Genomic DNA, 20,287 nt, shown 5'->3' with positions numbered 1-20,287 from the left:
ATCTAACTGTTGAATTATATGATACTTGATTATATAATCTTGCACAGAAAATTTTAGATAATTCCAACATCAATAGGTATGTTATTTTATAGTCGACATTTGCTTGTATTTTAAAGTGCATAATATCTGGTAAAACGAAAATGATTGATGAAGCATTAATTGATTCTTAAATTATTTGAAATTTTTAAGACTTGATCTACAAGACCATTCAATTTAAAATTGGATTAACAAAATTAAATGTCTATAAAATGTTATCGAACAGAATAAGTTTAACAAGACTTGCTCCAAAAGTAAGTGCATCCCCATCCTATGTAAATATATATACATCTTTTTTAGCTAATAGATTTCAGCTAAAAAATTGTAAACTTTCAACCCTGCTATTTTTGCCAAACAAATCCTAAAATGCAACTGCCATCAAAGTAACAAATTAAATACATTCAAATAGAACTTATGCAGTTTACCTTTATGACTGTTTACCCTTCTCAATCAGATCTCTCAAGTTCCCGAAACTTTTTATCCCATTCGCGAGCCTCATACTCTTGTTCAAGCAAGTCCTTGTCAGTACTATACACAATTTGATCCTGCCCTATGACCGTCTTTTGGGCCATGTCCCGAGCACTAAAAAGCTGAAAGTAATAACAAAGAATTGTCTCAGGAGATTAAGCAGAGTAAAAGCAATATCCTATCCAACCTTCCTTCTCTCCACCCAATCAGACAAGGGAAGAGCCCGAGAAAGCACATAAGAGAGAGAGATAAAGCCATAGCTGAACTGAGCAGTTGATAGTGATACACACTGAATGTGATGAAGTAAACCATAACAAAAAAATAGAAACGAGATTAAATGCATTATTGTAATGATAGACAACTCATTCAAGGAATCATTTCCAAAATCAAGTAACATGTTTACATGGTCGTTCAATTTAAATAGTAAAACTTATAAACTATAAAAAATCATTTCCAAGATGATGACTTTAAAAATCATACTCAGATTCTTCTTATTTTCACAGCAGTAAAATAGATCACCATACCTTCTGCCTCAGTGAAGTATCAGGCAATTCAAGAACTTGTGCATACTGCTTTCTAACTTTGTTCCTCTTTTCAATGTCAGCATTCCTTTTCCGAATAAAAAACCATCGAACAAGAGGAATTGCAAAGAAGGAACCGGCATAAATCTGCAAATATTACCGCACAAAGTATGAAGACAGTGATGCTAAATATTTGTAAAATAATTACCATTAATGCAAGTGCAAAATATTTGTAAAAGTACAAACATATTTTGATCAATAATTTTATATTTCTCAATGCTTTTGTTTTATCTCAAATTTAATTAAATGGGCATGGCAAAGAAAGAGAAGCATCAATCAGATGATGTATTGATCAACCCTCTTTTATTGATTCACTTTTTTTCTCATCCTTTAGGATCAGACGTCTGTTAAACTTCATGTTGATCTGTATGTCAGTAATTAGTTACACATTAGTGATTACAATATCTTAGTTACCCTACTTCTTCCCCTCCTCTAGCTTGTGTTCCTTTCCACTATCTTCCACCAGAACCATCTCATGCTTCTACAAAACTACCTTCTTCGCATCCTCTGCAAGTGTATCACCATTGCAAGCCCCTCTCTGTACCACCAGTGTTAGATGGGCCTACCTTTGACACGCTTCCGATGCCACTCACCCTTTCTCCTCTAGGCTTGCCACCTGAAATTGAACTTCTCATTGCTCTTCATAAAGGTACATACTCTACCTGTAATCCCTCTCGTTTTTTATGTTTCTTTGACTTATCATCATTTGTCTTCTTCTCATTATACTTGTTTGTCTTCCTTGTCATCTGTTTCTATTCCTCAATCTACAGGTGATGCTCTCTCTCATCTCGATTGGAAACAAAGAATGATTGATGAAATGTTTGCTCTTCATAATAGTGGTACTTGAGAACTTGTTCCTCTTCCTCTTCAGAAGTCTCTTGTTAGTTGCAAGTGGATCTATACAGTCAAGGTTGGTACTAAGGGTAAGATTGATCACTTTAAAACTTGTTTGGTGGCCAAAGATTATACACAGACATTTGGCTTCAACTACGGTGACACTTTCTCCCTATAGCTAAAATGACATTTGTCTAGCTACTCATATCTATAGTTGCTATCTGTCACTAACCTCTTTCTCAACTTGATATCAAGAATTTTTTCCTTCATAGTGATCTTGCAGAAGAAGTCTATATGGAGCAACTTCTTGAATTTGTTGCTCATGAGGAATCTTGAAGACTTGCTTATCATCTCCGATAATCCCTTTATGGTCTCAAACAATCTCTAAGGACATGGTTTGGCAAATTCAGCATGGTGGTTATAGAGTTTGGTATGACTCAAAGTGGAGCAGACCACTTTGTTTCTTATCTTCATTCAACCTCATGTGTTTACTTAATTGTGTATGTAGATGACATTATAATTATAGGAAGTGATCATAGCATTGAATGGGTAAAGCAACACCTTTGTCAGTACTTCAAACAAAAATATTGGCAAACTTTGTTACTTTTTGGGGATTGAGGTAGCTCAATCCAAGAGTATTGTTGTGATTTTCCAAAGGAAATATGCAATGAATATCCTTAGAGAAAATAGGATTGATGGGGCCAAAACTTGTTGATACTCTCATGGATCCTAATACTAAACTTCTGCCAAGTCAAGGGAGGCACTTTTAGATCCAGAAAGGTATTATAGAAGACTTGTAGAAAAATTAAACTATCTGATAGTAACTTGCCCAAACATTTCTTTTGCTGTCAATGTGATGAGTCAATTCCTTAACTCTCCTTGTGACGAACATTGGAATGCAATAATTCGCATTCTAAAAGAAGGGAATAGATGGGAAATTCAATAACTAACTGTTTTAGTGGTTATGACCATTGTTGTTAAAATCGCGAGATTGTACGATTTTACAATCTTATACCCTTTACACGATCTTAATCAGGCTTGGGATCGTTTATATGGAAGATCGGATGAGATCCCGATCTTTTCCATCAGGATCGCAGGATCTCCAATCTGATCCAATCAGAGGCCAAGTTTTTTGGGTCAGTTCTGGGTTGGGCTTCTAGGGGGTTTGGGTTTACTGGTCGGGTTTTTCTGACCCAGTTTTAAAAAACCTATCTAGGTTATTTTTCCCCAAATTTTTTCCCACTCTCTTCTTCTCTCATCAGCGTGCCACCCATTCTTTCCCGACACCCATTCTCTCTTCTTCTCTCGTCAGCGCACCATCCATCCTTCCCTGACACCCATCCTTCCATTTTCTCTCTCTTCCGCAACACTCATCTTTCCATTCTCTCTACATTTAACCGTGCCACCATTGGAGAACTTCTCAAAACCCAATCTCTCATCTTCTCTTTATTTGGGCTCTAATTTTGCAACGTCTACACTGTGGCTTTCAGATTTAATTGGTTGGTTTTTGTTGGTGTTTGCTGTTCTGATTTCTTCTTCCCATTAGTTTTGTATTGTTTGGTGGCTGGTTCTACGTGGGTGAGACTATCTCAGTTCTGTGTGGGTGAATTTGTGGGTGTCTCGATTCTACATTTCCCCTTTGTTTTTGTTATTTTCATTGCTGCATAACGAATAATATAAGGAAGGAAGTTGGTGGCTGTGGAAAAGAAAAGGGAATTCAATTAAGTGGAGCTGCATGGAGTGGTATTGTTGGTAGAAATGGAAGTTTAAGATCAAAATCAACCAATACTGCTCCAGGAACAAGAAATGATGTGGTGTGGAACCATGCCATTTTTGTTTTTAAAGATGTTAGACAAATCAAATTCAATTATTGCGAGAATGATTATACTGGAGAAGTTTATCGATTCAAACATCATTTGACAGGAACAGAGCAAAATGTTGGAGCTTGCATGGCTATCCCTGATGATGTTCGAAAACAAATGTGGGACATTGCTCTTAAATTGCAAGAAAAATTTATAAAAAAAAAAAAAAAACACAGCAATAGCTTGAAGGAAAGAGAATAGAAGGTGATGTAGGTGAATTTGAAAATTTGGGCAAAAGAAAAATATAAGGTGATGTTGAGAGTCCAACAACACTTTTCAAGAAAAAAGGAGTGACCACCCAATCTACAATTAATTCAATTTTTAAGCAAGATTTGAGAGAGGATGCATGTTTAGAAATTGCTTCATTTTTTTTACAATAATGCAATTTCTTTCAATGTTGTAAAGAGTGAGGAATTTAGAAAGATATGTGAGGAGATTGCTCGACATGGTATTAGATTTAAGCCACCATACTAACATGAGATTCAGGTAAAATATTTGAAGCAAAAAGTTGAAGAGACCAATAGCATCTTAGAAGAGCACAAAGCTACATGGAAAAAAACTAGATGCACCATAATGAACGATGAATGGACCAACAAAAGGAGGATTATACTTAATTTTTTGGTAAATAGCCAAGCAGGAACTGTGTTTTTGAAGTCTATTGATGCATCTGACATATGCAAAATAGCAGACAAAATTTTTAAGATGATAAATGATGTTGAAAAAGTTGTAGAAGCAAATGTGGTACAAATTGTGACGGATAATGCTGCAAATTATAAGGCAACAAGAAAAATGTTGATGGAGAAGAGAAAAAGGCTTTATTAGACACCTTGTACTGCACATTGCATTGATATTATGTTGGAGGATTTTGAGAAGATATTGTTACATAAAGAAACTATTGCAAACGAGAAAAAAATCACAACTTACATCTATTCTAGAATTGGTCTTATATCTTTGTTGCATACCTTTACTCAAGGTACAGATTTAATTAGACCTGCAGCTACACGTTTTGCAACTTCTTACTTGACTTTGAGATGCTTGAATGATAATAAAGGATCATTATTGAAATGTTTACATCCAAAGAATAGAAGGATAGTAAGTTTGCCAAAACGAAGGATAGAATAGCTGTAGAAAATCTAGTCATAAATAAGGATTTTTGAAAAGATATTCTAAATTGTTTAAGGGATGCTTATCCCTTAATTAGAGTGTTGAGTTTGGTAGATTCAGAGGACAAGCCAGCCATAGGTTTCATTTATGAGAAAATGGATCGAGCCAAGGAGAAGATTCAAACAAACTTCAATGGTGTTAAAAAAAGGTATATTAGACTCTAATTTAATTTGATAATTTATAGCTTTGGTTTGAAAACTCTTTTTTTTTTCATTCTTTAATCTCTAGTTTCATGCCACTGTAGGAGATAATTAATAAAATATGGGACAACCAATTGCATAGACCTTTGCATGCTGCAGGCTACTACCTTAACCCAATTTTGCATTACGCTCCGAATTTTGAAGCTGATTTTGAAGTTAAGTGTGGATTATATGAGTGTTTAGAAAGAATAGACGAAAACATAGATGAAGTTAATAAAGTTGATGGTCAATTGAAGTATTTCATAACTAAAAAAGGATATTTTGGAACAAAATTAGCAATTACTGGAATGAAAGTGAAAACTCCAGCATAATGGTAGGAATCTTATGGTGGAGAACATCAAGAGTTACAAAAATTTGTCATTCGTATATTGAACTTGAAATGTAGCTCACCTAGTTGTGAGCGTAATTGGAATACTTTTGAAATGGTAAGTTATTTTTTAAAACTACCAAGTGGACTATTTTAATTATTGTGTTAAATTATTAATTAATGTTGATATTTAGATTCACACCAAAAAAAGAAATCATTTAAAGCAAAAAACGATGAATGATGTTGTATATGTCATGACAAACTCAAATTTAGGCAATAGTATCAAGAGGAGGAAAGAGCCTAACTTGAAAATTGAGGATGTTGCTTCTAATGATGATTAGATTGTAGAGGAGAATGAGCTAATATCATATATGGATTTAGATGAGAACTTGATTCAAGATGGAGAAGCAAACAGTGGTGTTGGTAGTGTAAATACACCTATGGATGATTTGGACCTTCCACCTGCTAACGATGATGAGACTAATGTGAATGATATTGATAAAGATGACTACATAGAAGATGATTATCCTGATTGGGGCTTGCAAAATTTATTGTAATAGATTAATACTAATTTGACTAATTATGTGTTGTATTGGATCTAGAATCTATGACTTTTATGTTTAATTAAATTATGTGATTTATATGTTTATTTCCTTATGTTACTTTTTATGCTTATATATATGTTTAAGTATAGTTTTATATGTTTGGTAGGATCTTACGATCTATTTTACGATCTCATGATTTACAATTTTTGACCTCCCTTCCAATCCTAGGTAAGATCCCGATCTTGACAACATTGGTTATGACAGCTATATTTTTATATTAATTACTTTTATAAATAGTCATATGATGGATTAGTGGAGTAATTATGTTTATTGTAATTAATTGGGAAGGCTTGGAGAGTGGGTGTCTCTTGAAAAACCCTGGTGGTAATCAGTTGTAATTCCTTTGCCCAATTCTAAATCACTATCACTTTGGTACTGATTTGGGAATTATGGTTTTCTTAATAAAATTTAGAAGTTCTTTTCAGTAATTTTGTACCAGTTCTATCACAGTTACATCAATTGCAAACAACAAAAGAAGTCGAGAGTGGTTCTTGATCTCAATGGCTGTCACCAACATGAATCCCGAGGCTCATTTAGAGGAGCTGCAACTGCAGGTGGAAAAGTTGCAGCGAAGAATATAAGCAAACCAAGAATGGAGCGAGAAATTTGTGAGACCAAGGAAGCACTGAAAATGCTGGTCCAAAAGATAGGTGAGAAGGATGCAAGTCTGGAACAGGTCTGAGTTCCAACAGGTCGTTAGTGTTGAAAGTAGACCATCCAAGTGCATTCTAGTGGGACTTCTCAAAGGCTTTGCTCAAGTGGTTCCAACTTGAGTACCATTCAGATTTATTTGTATCTATTGGGGATGAGGAACCGGAATTTTGGGTGCAAGAAAGTAGAAAAGATGAGAATCTTGATAGAAAAGAACCAGGAGCTTGGAGACCAAACCCAAATGCAGAAAAATGTGCAATTGTCCAAGAAAATGTACAGAATCATGGGAGCCAGAAATCTTGGAAGCAAAGATAAAACAAAGAGGGAGAAATTCAAAGGAAACAAGTTCACATTTTGGGTCAAGAACCAAATGAAAGAGTTCAATGGATTGGGACAAACGGTTGAGTAGAGACAATTGGGTCCTGAGAGGTCTGAAAGGAAACTTGTTTTTGTGGAAGGAAACCATCTTTTGAGTCGTGATATGGAAAAACACATGCAGCATCATTTGGGTAATGAAGAAATAATAACAACAAACCATGATTTTCCATGAAAACTTTGGATTCTCAGTACACTTGTAGAGTGATGTGTGTGTATTTAACATAAATCAATACCCAAATATTGCATAATCATGCATTTTATTTAGATTTAGCATGCATTTTCCTTAACTAGTTCAACCTTAGACATTCTTCAGAATACATAATCAAGAGACGTTCTGAGGTAGGATTACAACTGAATTTGCAAGATAGGGTAGAAACAGAGTTTTTTTATTTCTTGTTTCTGTTCTCTTATTCTTCCTAATCAGGTCTAGATTCATTCTCTTGGGTTGTAATATGATGATGACTTAGTAGTTTCCTTGTTTTAGGGTTTAAGAGTAGCCTAAATTAAGATTGACAACAATGTAACAAATCGTTTATGATCTTTTGTTAATCTTGATTTCTTAATTTAATTCTTAGTGTTCTTAATGCTTGTGAATATGTTGGATCCCTTATTTACATTATTTTATATGTTGTTAAGGAAAGGACTGAAAGGTGAATCTTAGCATTGGAAACTTCAAAATTGAACCTGGGATTTTAGACCATGAAAGTAGGTTAGGTTTCTTGAGGAATTACACAAATTGAACTTAATGGGTTTAATAGGATTTAATTACCATGAAAGTAGGAGTTAACCTAATTAAATACATATTCTAAATGGAAACAATAATCCCCTTAGGAGAATTCGTCTTCTGGATAAATAAATAAATAAATAAAATCTTAGTTAAATTCATCAATTTTAATTTGCCGTAAAATTAATTCCTAGATGTTTGTTCAAATTTGAATTCATCAATACTATGTAATTGCATTTTTTTAATTCCTTTGCCTTTTCCTATTTTATCTTTACATAATCTTATCAATTGGTAGCGTTGAGATAATTAGGTTGAAATTAATTAGTACTTAATAGTGTAGTTCCTATGGATACAATACTTTTTAGACTACTCGACAATAATTGTATACGTGCACTTGTATCACAGGGCTAAGAATACAAAAGAAAAACAAAGCTTGGAAGAGTTTGATTGCAACCACTTGTTTGTGTTTAACCTAGGAGGTATTAAGGCTATTGGCTGCAGAAGTTGGGTTGGTTTAATCATAGTGCATCAAACAAATGAAACCTAATAGAACTTAGCTCAACTGCCATAGCTATTCACCTTGAGGATAAGGTGTCTTTAGGGGGGAAGTATTGTTAGGTAACTAGTTGTTAGTTACCCATTAGTGATTACAATATCTTAGTTAGTTAGCCTAAATTAGTTAATTAGGCATGCTGCCAATAAATAAGTAGAAGGGATGTGGGGGAAATGGCTTGTCAACTGAGAGAGGGTTGGGGCCTTTGTGCATTGGGAGAGAACAAATACCTGAATTTTATTGGTGTTTCTGTTAATAAAGACAGTCTTTATTCAATATCTGAATCAGTTTCAATCATGATCAAAGCTGCATCAGGTTTATGGAGTGAAGCATAGTCACAAACAAATACTATGGTGGCGCTATATGTTTCTGGCCCCAGTTTTCATATTATACAGACTACAGAGGTTATGGCTGGAATAGACCTAATGTAAGGGGTTAAGGTCCACCTTACAGTGGAAAAAGGTTTGATACAAGTCAAGAGTGCATTTTATTGATCACTTTATCTACCATGTTCTCATAGAGTAATACCTTATCTTTCTATTTTTTTCTTCCTTCATAAATTACATAGATTTCTGAAAATTTAAATTTTGACTGAGCTCAATGGCATCGTGTAATTCATGTAGTTAACATAACCTAGTGGAATAAGGCTCGGTTATTATTGTCGTTGTATAAATTACATAGCTGTCAAGATGATGGCAGAATTCATGTATACAGGAAGTATATCATTGGAGCCACCTTAGGTTAAACCCAAATAAGACCTGCCTAACTAATATGATACAGTTGAATGGATACATAATGAATTGTTATTATAATTCATGTACCTGAACATTTATGTCAAGGTACACAAGTGTTCAACTATCAATGGGTCCCATCTCTACCATCATCTCAATAATTGAACACCATCTTGCTCCATAATACAGAACTAAAATTTGTGCTTTCTTGTTTCAACCCTCAAAACTTAAATTCAAACTCTAAAATCATGATTCACTATGAAACAGGGTCAAATGAAAAAGTTATCATCTTCAATTTACAGCAACAAATTGCCATCAAATTCATAAAATTTCCAATATCACATCTATATCTATATGCTCCTTCAAAAAAAATAATTTGAAATTCCCTTCCCAATGTTAAACAACTTAATTGTTTGAAGATAGAAATAATGATCATTACCTGAAGAAGAGGAAATATGTCGGCAACAAATTTAATGAAGCTACTAGGTGCAACTGCCACATCTCTTTAGATCAATGAAAAATAGAAGTGAGGGCGCTGAAACATCATAAGAAAATAACTAATGGTCTAATGCATCATGTGAAGAGCATACTTTAACATGGTTCCAAGAATGATAACTCCAAACAGATTAAGGCCACCAAGGCCAATGACCATCGCTCTCTCTGACTTGCTAGTTTTACTGCAATAGAACAATCACCCATGAAATGTTTTAATAAGTGGAGATGGATAACTAAAACATAGGTAAAAATAAGAAAACAAATAAACAACCTAAATTGCCATTTTTTCTCTTTGAAAAACTTCTCAACTCCAACCCAATCTGCCCATCTCCTTCCAACATATTCTTTCCTCTTACCCTTTTGGGAAGCTGTCCTCTGCAGAGATGGAAACCTATATAGAATATTTCCCTGCATAACAAGCAATCTGCAAGTATATATAAAATGAGGGGAAATAAGGAAAAATAATAATTCTCAGCAGAAAAAAAGAAACACAATATAATCTATACTCATTGTAGCAGAAAGCATTACTCCATATGAGCTAGAAATCAATGCTTTACTTAAAAACAAAATGACTACTAACAATTGTATGTTGCATCCTTAAAGAAATTTGGTTTAGTTATGCCAACTAGTGGGTAGCAACAAAGAGCATTTTTAAGGACTAATATACTCAAGGTCATCTCATAAACATCATCTGTGAGAAAAATAAGGAAGCTAGGCAGAAGTTATCGTCTCAATATACCTCCTCGTCAACTTCAGGCTGACCATCAAATCTTAAAAGCACAGGTAAGATATAGGATTCATCATCCTGGAACCATCCAAAGATACATGGTTAAAAATTAGAACAATAAACAAAATCAGAATGACATTATTTCATAAAAGTTGAGAGAAGGTAGATCAATAAACAAGAACAATATAGAAAAACATCAGAACAATAAATGAGGAAATGATCACAAGGTCAACCATTTGAGCTTCATTACAGAGAATCTTGCAATCGTCATGCAAACTAAGGTAAGTAGATCAACTAGGAATGCATTATGAGCAGTGTAGAAAAAAAATTAGGGGAAAAAAAAAAAACACAAAAATGGGATCCCTATCAGTTAGAATTTATAAGGGAAAATCATGAAGTCTCACAAATTCTTGCAGTAAGACCATTGCAATACTCTTTGCAGAATATGGCTGCTTAAGTGGTACACTATCAATTTGCATACTTGATCAACAATCACCATAATAGCATCATAGCCTGTAGATTGTAGGAATCCTACAATAAAGTCCATTGAAATCTCCTCCCAAATCTGGTCTGGAATTGGTAACGGCTGCAATAACCCACTAGGAATAGTTACTGCACATTTCATCTTCTGACAAATCTCACAGGACTTGACAAACTCCATAACAGCTTTCTTCATTCCTATCCAATAAAATTTTGCTGCTAATCGACAATAAGTCTGGTGATATCCAGTGTGCCCTCCTGTAGCTGTTGAATGTAACTCTTGTAATAAGGTGGGGATGAGAGTCAATTGAGCAGAAATGAAGTCTTCCTTTAAAGAAAAGCACTCCATTTTGTATAAAAAAAAACCTGGGTGATTCCTAGCATCCTTAGTTTTGTCAAAAATAATTTTCTAAAGTGCAGGATCAGCATCCGCCTCTCTCTTGAAATCTGCATGTGACTGCCAAATTGGGAATGAAATTAAGGAGGCCAATTCTCCTACAGTTGGCAAACAAGACAGCACATCTGCAGCCTTATTTTCTAACCCGGGTTTCCACCTCAAATTGAAAGCCCAACAATTTAGCCAACCAATTCTGTTGATCTGCACATACCACCCTTTGCTGCAATAGATACTTTAAGCTTTACTGGTCAGAGTATACAATGAATTTAGACCCCAACAAATAATGCCGCCAATGCAGAATGGCTAAAGCCACAGCCATAAGTTCCTTCTCATAGATAGATTTGGACAACTGGGTATTAGTGTATTACATAAAGATTTGCTGAAATATGCTACTGGTTTTCCTTGTTGCATTAATATTGCACCCAGCTCGGTTCCTGAAGCATCACTCCATAGCAAAAGGCAGTGAAAAATCAGGTAGGGACAACACTGGAGATGTAGTAACTGCTCTTTTTAATGTTTCAAAAGCCTGCGGAGCTTCAAACCCCCATTTAAAAGACTCCTTGGTTAGCGCTATCAATGGCTTCGCCAACTGTCCATATCCTTGAACGAATTTCCAATATTATCCAGTCAAGCCCAAAAATCCCCTAACTCCTTCCACATTTTTTGGTTCAGGTCAATTGATGGAGTTGCTGGCCCAAATGACCAGTTATTGGATCTGAAGGAGAGGCCCAAAGCATGGAGAGTATATGTGAGAAAGAAAAAGAGTGAGAGAGTAAAAAAGGAAATGTGGTGTATGAGTTAGTCATAGGAAAAAAGAGTATATTGGTAAGGGGGAGCAATAGAGGGGGATATGCTGAGGAGCAGGATTTTTATTTCACAATGGAAATCTTGTAGGAGCCATAAGCTCTGGTGATTGTTGTTTTAGCCACATCCTCTTCCCTCTTCCTTATTTGATGATAAACAGATTTTAGATCCAATTTAGGAAAAAAAACTTGCTCCAAGTAGTTCATCAATCAACTAATCTATGATTGGAATAGGGAATTTATCCTATATCGTCACTTTGTTAAGGGATCTATAATCCACACACATCCTCCAAGTAGGGTCTTTCTTTTCAACAAGAATAACAAAGCTTGAAAATGGACTAAAACCATAGCTTTTAATCTTGAATGTAGCAGATGACCCTCAAAACACTATCGTGGGATAGCGCATAACAGGATTACCGCTAATTAAAGTTTAATTATGAGAACCAAACAGATAATGGGCTTGAGGAAGCCCTGGTCCAGGAAGCAGCAAACAAGCCCAAGGAGTTGATTGTTTATTATAGGAAGAAAAAGAAATCAGAAAAGAAATAGAATTGCTGATTAAGCAAGTTACTTAGAGGAGAGAAAATATGTTGCATAGGCTGCTACATTATCGTGAGGGAGGTTATGGGAGTGTATCCTTTTTGCAATTCTGTTTTGTGGTTTGGATAGAAAGCCTTTAGTGCTCTCTATACGGAGCTGTGCTCTGGGGCTAGGTGGATTATTCCTTCTTGCATGTTCTGTCTTATCTCTTAATACAAACTATTATCCATTTACCTTTCCATTTGTGTTTTCTTTGTTCGTAAAATTATTTCTAGAGCGTGGGTTTGTAACATTTTTTATATGGATATAAAATATATACATATGCAAATAATTATGTATATAATAATGCTAAACAAATATGCATAAATTGCATAACATAACAGAGGCAGGACTGTAGAATCATAGAATAGAGAGAAGAAAGGAAGTGGCTTTTGCTAGAGAAGTCATCCAAGATGAGTGACTCTGTTGGATTGGAGATTGTTGCAAATCAGAAAAGAGACAGAGATGGGAGGAGGGAGCGTCGAACAGAGAAGGGGAGAAGAAAAGCAGTGTAGAAAAAGTGTGGTTTCGTCATGTCTCTAGTTGCAAAGCAGAACAGCAAAGATGAGAGAAAGGGGTGTCTAAGAGAGAAAGGAAGAAAAAAATGCAGGGAAAAGTGAGGTTAGGTCAGAAGACTATTTTGCCCTTAAAAAAACCAAAAGATTGTGTCATCATAAGGGCAAAAAGGGAAAATCAGCTTATTTCTTAAATAGTAAATCTTTTTTCCCTTAAAAAAACCCTAAAACTCCTTCATTTTGAGGGTGGAAAAGAAAAGTTAATATCTTTCCCTATGATGGCGCTATTGCGCCACGAATGGCCGCGTTTTGGGCCACAAATACAGCTGCGATTGGTCATGATGGCCACGACAGAAAAAACATGCCGCTATGCCAGATCTCTAGCAGCCGAAGGCTGCTCTGCCACACACCACTGCTATCGCGCACTATTGACATCTATGACTAAAACTAGGCCAAATAATCCCTTGCTGTAGCATTCATGGACTTGATGATTAATTTCATTATTTTTTATGGAACGGATACCTATAAGACCTCACATTGATCAGTTTACAGCCTTCCTTTAAAATAATAGAGTAAGCAACTCTGCAAGGCAGATGCAACCCGCTCATCTTTGCCAAAACCTCTGGAAACTCTTGCAGAACTTGTTCTAATTCCAACTATGGCTGCAGACTTATTGTTTTGAATCTGTTGCACCATTTTCACCCTTCAAATTCCACAATAAGCACCCCTGCATCATTTCCAATCGCTCCAAAGTACCGAGAAAAGAATCAAAAGTAAAATTTTGATTACTTGGAGAGATGCATCTTGAACCTGGGACAGCAATTCCCTGCAACTCCACAATCTCCTTCCTTGACTTAAAAGACAGCCATATTTCTCCAATCTATTTCCGCCTTTCTCAATGTTTCCAGCCTAGCCAATCCTAAAATCATATCTACTCCACCCAATTCCAAAACGCACAAATCAACAATCACATCTGTTTTCCCAACTGTAAAGGCAAATTGGAACATTTTCCCTTAGTATGGACCCTATGAGAATCCCCCAATCTCATCCCGAATCATTTGGCAAAATCTATTGGAAAAGTTAAGGAATGAACCACCCCTGGTGCTACAAAATAATGGCTCACCCTGCTGTCCACCAAAACCAGAATCAGTACCCCTTTCCTATCCAATCACATAATTTTGCATGTGAACAAATCAGAACCACGTACTCCCATAAAACTCATGAGATTACACTCTAATTCTTCTCCTTCAATACCTGGTTCAACCTCCATAGCTAAGAGTCTAAGACTTCCTTTGTTCCTTCATCTCCTTCTTCATCCCCCATTATCAGCAACTTCAGGCTCTTATCAGTGCATTGGTGCAAGGGGTGATATTTCTCACCACAATGAAAACACAATCCATTCACCTTCCGATCCATCAGCTCCTGATATGACAAGGGTTGCACTCCTTTTGATTTTCCCTATATGCCACGTCCCTCTCCTTCCCACTTACGAGGAGCAGTGTTCCACATTGCAGCAGTTGTACCCCTTGCATATGCACTGGGTTGATGAGACAAACTTGACTTTCCGGTTCAGATGTAACCCCATTTCGCTTATTTGATGGAAAAAATTGACCCAAACATACTCAGAAGGATGCTACATTGGTACCAACCCCCATTCCATTGATTTCACGCTCCATGTCACAAGCATTTTGCATTGCTTGCCAACCTGCCATGAAATAACCCAAATACTAAGGCGCTGTTAAACACGGCACTTGAGCTGATACAATCTCAAATAGTTCAATATAGTCATCTACTGTTCCAGATTGATGGATCACCAATAACTCTTCAAATGGATTACCATAAACCTTTCCCCAGCAGAGCATCAACAAGGCTTGTTTCAATCTCTTCCACATCAATTGTTCTTCTGATTCATAATGTAAACCAGTGGATTGTGCTTCCTTCCATGCATAGACAACAGAGCTTCACCTTCTAGTCATCTGAAGTGTTTGCACTTCAAAATATATTTCAGCTTACTGAATCCAACTCATAGGATCATCCCCTTGGAATCCGGGTAGTTTGACTTGCTTCACTGAGATTCAAGTTTCATCTAATTTCTCCGATGACAACCCAAAAAATATTTTTGACATTCCCCCAAACGTGCTCTTCCCTGACATCTTCCCTCCCAACGATTCTACCTCTGCTCCCTTGTATCCAAATAGCTCCATTTCTTTCTTGAATGATAATTGCACTTCTTCCTGAACTGAAATTTGTGAAATCTCTCAATAAATGAACGCTGCATATCCAACTGCAACTTCTGCATTTCCAATATGGCATCTTGAAAGTTGCTCAATGAATTCTCAACACCCTCCAAGCATGACCCACAAGCCTCTATTAGATTAATCCAAACCTCCAAAGCATCACTTCAGTCAGTTTTATATGGCATGGATCGAGCAAATCGGACCAATTGAGAAATTCAATAAAAACGAGACAATGTATTATAAATTTTAATTGTAAAAAACAAAACGCAACAGCAATCACCAGAGCTTATGGCTCCTACAAGATTTCCATGACAAGAGAAAATCCTGCTCCTCCCAACAAAAGGAAAAATCTCAACATATCTCCCACTAATGCCCCTCCTTACCAACATATTCTTTTTCCCATAACTAACTCATACTCTACATTTCCTTTTTTACCCTCTGATACTTTTTCTTTCTCACATACACTCTCCATGCTTTGGGCCTCTCCTTCAGATCCAATAACTGGTTATTTGAGCTAGCAACTTCATAAGTCTCCCAAAGAACAAGACACAGTAGTTTGTCTAAGCTCTCTCCTTGCTATTTACTTTGTATGTTTTGTCTAAGATTTATGACTTCTTATTGTCCATTATTATTATGTCATGAATTTTGAGAATATTTTAACTTTTTAAGCATTTATATGTAATTATGTATGTAGTATAAAATATGTTATCTGTATAAAAATAAATTCAGAATAGAAACATTCCCACTATGCAGTATAAAGCTATATCATTTTTAGGGTCAGCTGTTATACGTCACTATCTGAGATTAATAACTGTGGTGAATAATGACAAGTGGGTCTCATTGTGAAAGTATTATGTACATGCTCTAATTTTCTATTCTTTTTCACAAGTTTTGAGTACGTTTCCATTTGCATCCATAAAAGTTTTCAGGCCTCTTGCAGTGTATTTAACTCTGACATCCTAAAAACAATTAGTTCAAAGTTCGAATTTTGATTCCGTAAATGCCAAGTCTACACAGTCAATTGGAGTGCAATGAACAGAAAGATGGCATGCAGTGAAATAATGCAATAATGTAATTTTCCCTAAATTATTTACCAAAGAAAACAGAGAGGAATTATCATGAATTATTAAAAACCAACCATAGAAACCTACACTTCATAAAGGCAGTAATTATGTGAAATTCAACAATTATTTCAAAATTGTTGGTTCTCGTCAATGTGAGTTAAAAAACAGCAATTTGATATTAAGCAGCAAGTTTCTGTACCAACAGTCTACAAATTAGAGAAAATTGTTTCTACATTTATATTATTGAAAGCTGACAATGAAACAAGGATCACAAAAAATAATAATAAACAGAAATGTACATAAAATATGTCATGAAAGTTAATCATGTCCAATTCCTAGTGAAATGTGCTACAAATAAGTAGGTTGTATAAATCCATGGGCAGAACAAGAAACATATTTATGCTAATTCAAAATTTTTTTTCTTTATTAAAATAACCTTGCTAAACAAATAAATTACCTTAAGTCCCTCTGTAGAATCTATATCAAGATATGGAACTAGTTCTTCTGCTGCAACAACACCACCATTAGATGCTATGTATTGCCCAATCTGCATATAAGATGAGTAAGTGGAACAATGAGGAAATAAACATGCTAAGATAAGGGACAGTTCAATGCACAGAACTTTGACAAAGGATAGAATTAACAAAATAAAGTGGAAAATGGAAACAAAAAATGAAGCAAACAAAAAATCATCAAAGGCAACGGACCACTGACTTCAGTCCTCAATTATTACCAACTTCCATCTCTCTTCTTCAATTCCTTGATTGGGATCGCCATCTCCAAATACAAAGGAGAAGACCTACCCAAAAACAAAATTATAATCTCTATTAGAACATGGAAAAGTAAAAAAAAAAAAAAAACGAAGGAAAGGAAAGACCAATTTCATTTAATTTGCACCACGCACTGATTCAACAAAGTTCATTTTGTCATCATCAGTTTGTAACCTTCGCCTCCTATAATAATACGGATCCCAGTACCTTCATGGTATATAAACAATGAATGAAATGTCACTAAACATTTCTCTTAAAAGAAATGTTTTGCTTTAGTTTGCATGAAATTAGATAAATATGCTATAAACTGAGAATATAATAGAAGAGGTATGAAAATATATCTAATTCAACCGAAAATTTGAACAGCAACAATTCAACTCCCCTATACTACCACAACAATCCACTTAGGCTCATAAAAATGTTGGGCATCTTTGTATCATACCAACTTCTTAGAACCATGTTCTGTAGCAAATGAGATCATTGCATGAATATTCTCATATTACATGACTGATTTTCTTGAACGAACATGCAAACAACTTTTTTTATACATGCAAAAGAATGTATTAATATAGGTAGCATATGATGAATCAAAAATCAGATCTGAAAAAACAAAAAACTTCATGAAAGATAGAAGGGGGAAAAGGAAACCCATCTGGTGATCCTTTTCTCTTCATTTTTCTCAGGCACATGATTGTTTATCAAAACATTCTTAGTAACCAAAAACATCCAATTTTCAGATACTGATCAGCAAAAACCAACATGAACCATGAAGAAAAGCATTCAATTAATTTCATATAATATGCAACTCCTACACTATAAAAGAGAATTACCAGAATAAATCAACCGGATTAAAGTAGAAAGTGACCCCTGAATCATATGATCTGCCTACACGCCTTCCCCGATTGTCTTCATCACTGCAATTAAACAACATTAGTCACCAATTGACACCACAAAAGTTTTCAGGATAAATTATAATTCGAGACATCAAAGTTACGAAGTACCTTTTACTGCTAGTTAAAAGAGCAACTATTGTAGTGTAAACAATAACAATGGATGCAATAAGCGCGGTCCCAAAAGAAACCCTTATCAAATATTCTGCGGCGGCCTGTAAAAGTCAAGGTCATACAACAACCACACTCACTCTAAGCAGAGAAAATGAAAAACAATCGTGAATACCTTAGCCTTTTCAACAATAGGTTCAACTTTAATCCTAAATGACTTGGAACCGAGCCTGGATCGATAATCTTTAGGAAACACGTAGAGAATGTCACCTTCCTCGGAAACCTCTAAGAAGCCATCGGCATCAGCAGCGAGAGCTTGGAGAGCCTTCTGAGCTTGATTCAAGCTGAGGCCAGCCCTGCTAGCCACATCGCCAATGGTCACTCTCCCTCCGCAACCATCCACCGCATCCATTGTTCGCTTCCTCACATCCGAATCCAACTTATCGGTTTCCACTATGCCCCCCGGTCTCGCCACCAAAACCCTAGAATCCCAAACCCTCTTAGGATTGGCATAAGGGAATGCCACTTTCGGAGGCTTCGCAAAACTTGAACACGTGTAGGATAGTAGCCGCGGGCGTGAGCTGAGCCCAGAAGTGGGAGCTACGGTCAAGCACGTCGACATGGTCGCCATTTCAGTGTTTGGACATGGAAGATCGTTGGCTTGCGATGGCCCAGTGTTTGCCACACCACACAAAACAAGGCTTTTTCAGGATTTTGGCATTTGAGAAAATAAAAACTAGTAAATATTGCACGGATGAGTTTGTATTTCGTCCAGTAGGATAAGTTGTTGGCGTTGGATAGGTTGCTCGTGTTGTATGCGAAATAATCCGCTATTTCTATATTAAAAAATTGAAATAGAATATTGAAGGTAATACAAAATAAATAAAATATATGTTATGAATTATTATACAAGTAAATATTTATATTTATAATTTTTTGTATTTTTTATAATTTATAATTTTATAATTATTTTATTTAAAGAGATGAGATCATTTGATTATAAATTTAGATTTATAAAAATATTTAGATTTATAAAAATATTTTATATATATTAAGACGATGTAATGTGAAATGAAATTAAGATTTTTTTTCTTTTTATATCACTGACTCTATTTTTTTACTTGTTACTTATAATTTTATATTTATTTAATAATATATTATCAGCATGAGGCTTTAATACACACTTTTGCAGGGAATAAACATTATTAAATAAAGATACGATAATATTTTGTTTTTATTTTTTTATAAAAATATATCATAATTTATTTATTTTAATTATTATATTTATGAATTTGTGTTCATAAGAAAATTTACTAGTAATTTTATCTCAATTAAAATTGTGTGAAAAAAAATTTCTAATAAAGATAGTTAGAAAAAACATTATTGATTTTTCACGCTACAACAATAATATTATAAAAAATGAATCAAAAATATTCTGAATTAAAATTTTGGTTCCTTGTAGCTGAACAAAATAATGAAGTTTTGATGAAAAATCATGAATCTTGTTTAACTGGCTTTGCTCCATTCCCATAAGTAAATGTAGCAACTTTTAACTATTGTAACTAAGTACAAACTTACAATTGTTGTAATAGTTATGGACATGGTCATGATGATAACCAGAAATATATATTTTCACACCAAAAGTGAAAAAAATGGTGAAAATATGAAAAACATATTCTATCATTGTTGAAGCAAAGGTCATTGGTCGTGTATTTGTTGTACACCAAAGCATCTTATAGACCTTTATCAAGAATCACTTAAGAAAAAGATAGAGAAAAATTTTGTTTGTGAAAATGATAATGATTCTATTTACGATGATATGAACGTTACTTACTTAGATGTTACTGATTTTTTGCTACTCCAAATGAAAAAAAATTGACTTGTCTCATTCGTGATAGAAGTGTTAAAAAATAAATTTATTATTATTTCTTGATTGAGTTATTATTATTTTTCTTATATGTTAATTTATATTTAATGTATTTTTCTTTCTTTGCAAAAAAAAAAAATAGTAATGGTTAAAATGAATTGTCATGATTACTGTTGTTCTTTCATTGATATAGTTGTTATTTGAAATAAATTTTAATATAGTCAATGTAAATAAATAATAATAACAATAATAATAAAT

The 20,287-nt window shown here is 34.7% G+C and overlaps 1 protein-coding gene across 1 annotated transcript; it reads right to left on the bottom strand.

Moving 5' to 3' along the window:
* Positions 1 to 200: 200 nt before the first annotated feature.
* On the bottom strand, positions 201 to 18,893 carry LOC113861370 (uncharacterized protein At5g03900, chloroplastic). The gene is made up of 12 exons (XM_027494150.1): positions 18,338 to 18,893; positions 18,163 to 18,266; positions 17,992 to 18,075; positions 17,296 to 17,368; positions 17,125 to 17,190; positions 16,849 to 16,938; positions 10,329 to 10,394; positions 9,861 to 9,997; positions 9,685 to 9,771; positions 9,534 to 9,597; positions 1,029 to 1,172; positions 201 to 626 (listed from the first exon to the last, which is right to left on the bottom strand). Exons 1-12 carry the CDS (start codon positions 18,791 to 18,793, stop codon positions 483 to 485), a joined length of 1,515 nt encoding a protein of 504 aa, XP_027349951.1. The 5' UTR covers positions 18,794 to 18,893; the 3' UTR covers positions 201 to 482.
* Positions 18,894 to 20,287: the final 1,394 nt, after the last annotated feature.

The sequence above is a fragment of the Abrus precatorius genome, unplaced genomic scaffold (assembly GCF_003935025.1).
Source record: "Abrus precatorius isolate BTA unplaced genomic scaffold, Abrus_2018 Scaffold3, whole genome shotgun sequence".
Classification (NCBI taxonomy): Eukaryota; Viridiplantae; Streptophyta; class Magnoliopsida; order Fabales; family Fabaceae; genus Abrus; species Abrus precatorius.
Note: the sequence above shows the minus strand (reverse complement) of the source record. Positions and strands in the feature narration are given on the sequence as shown.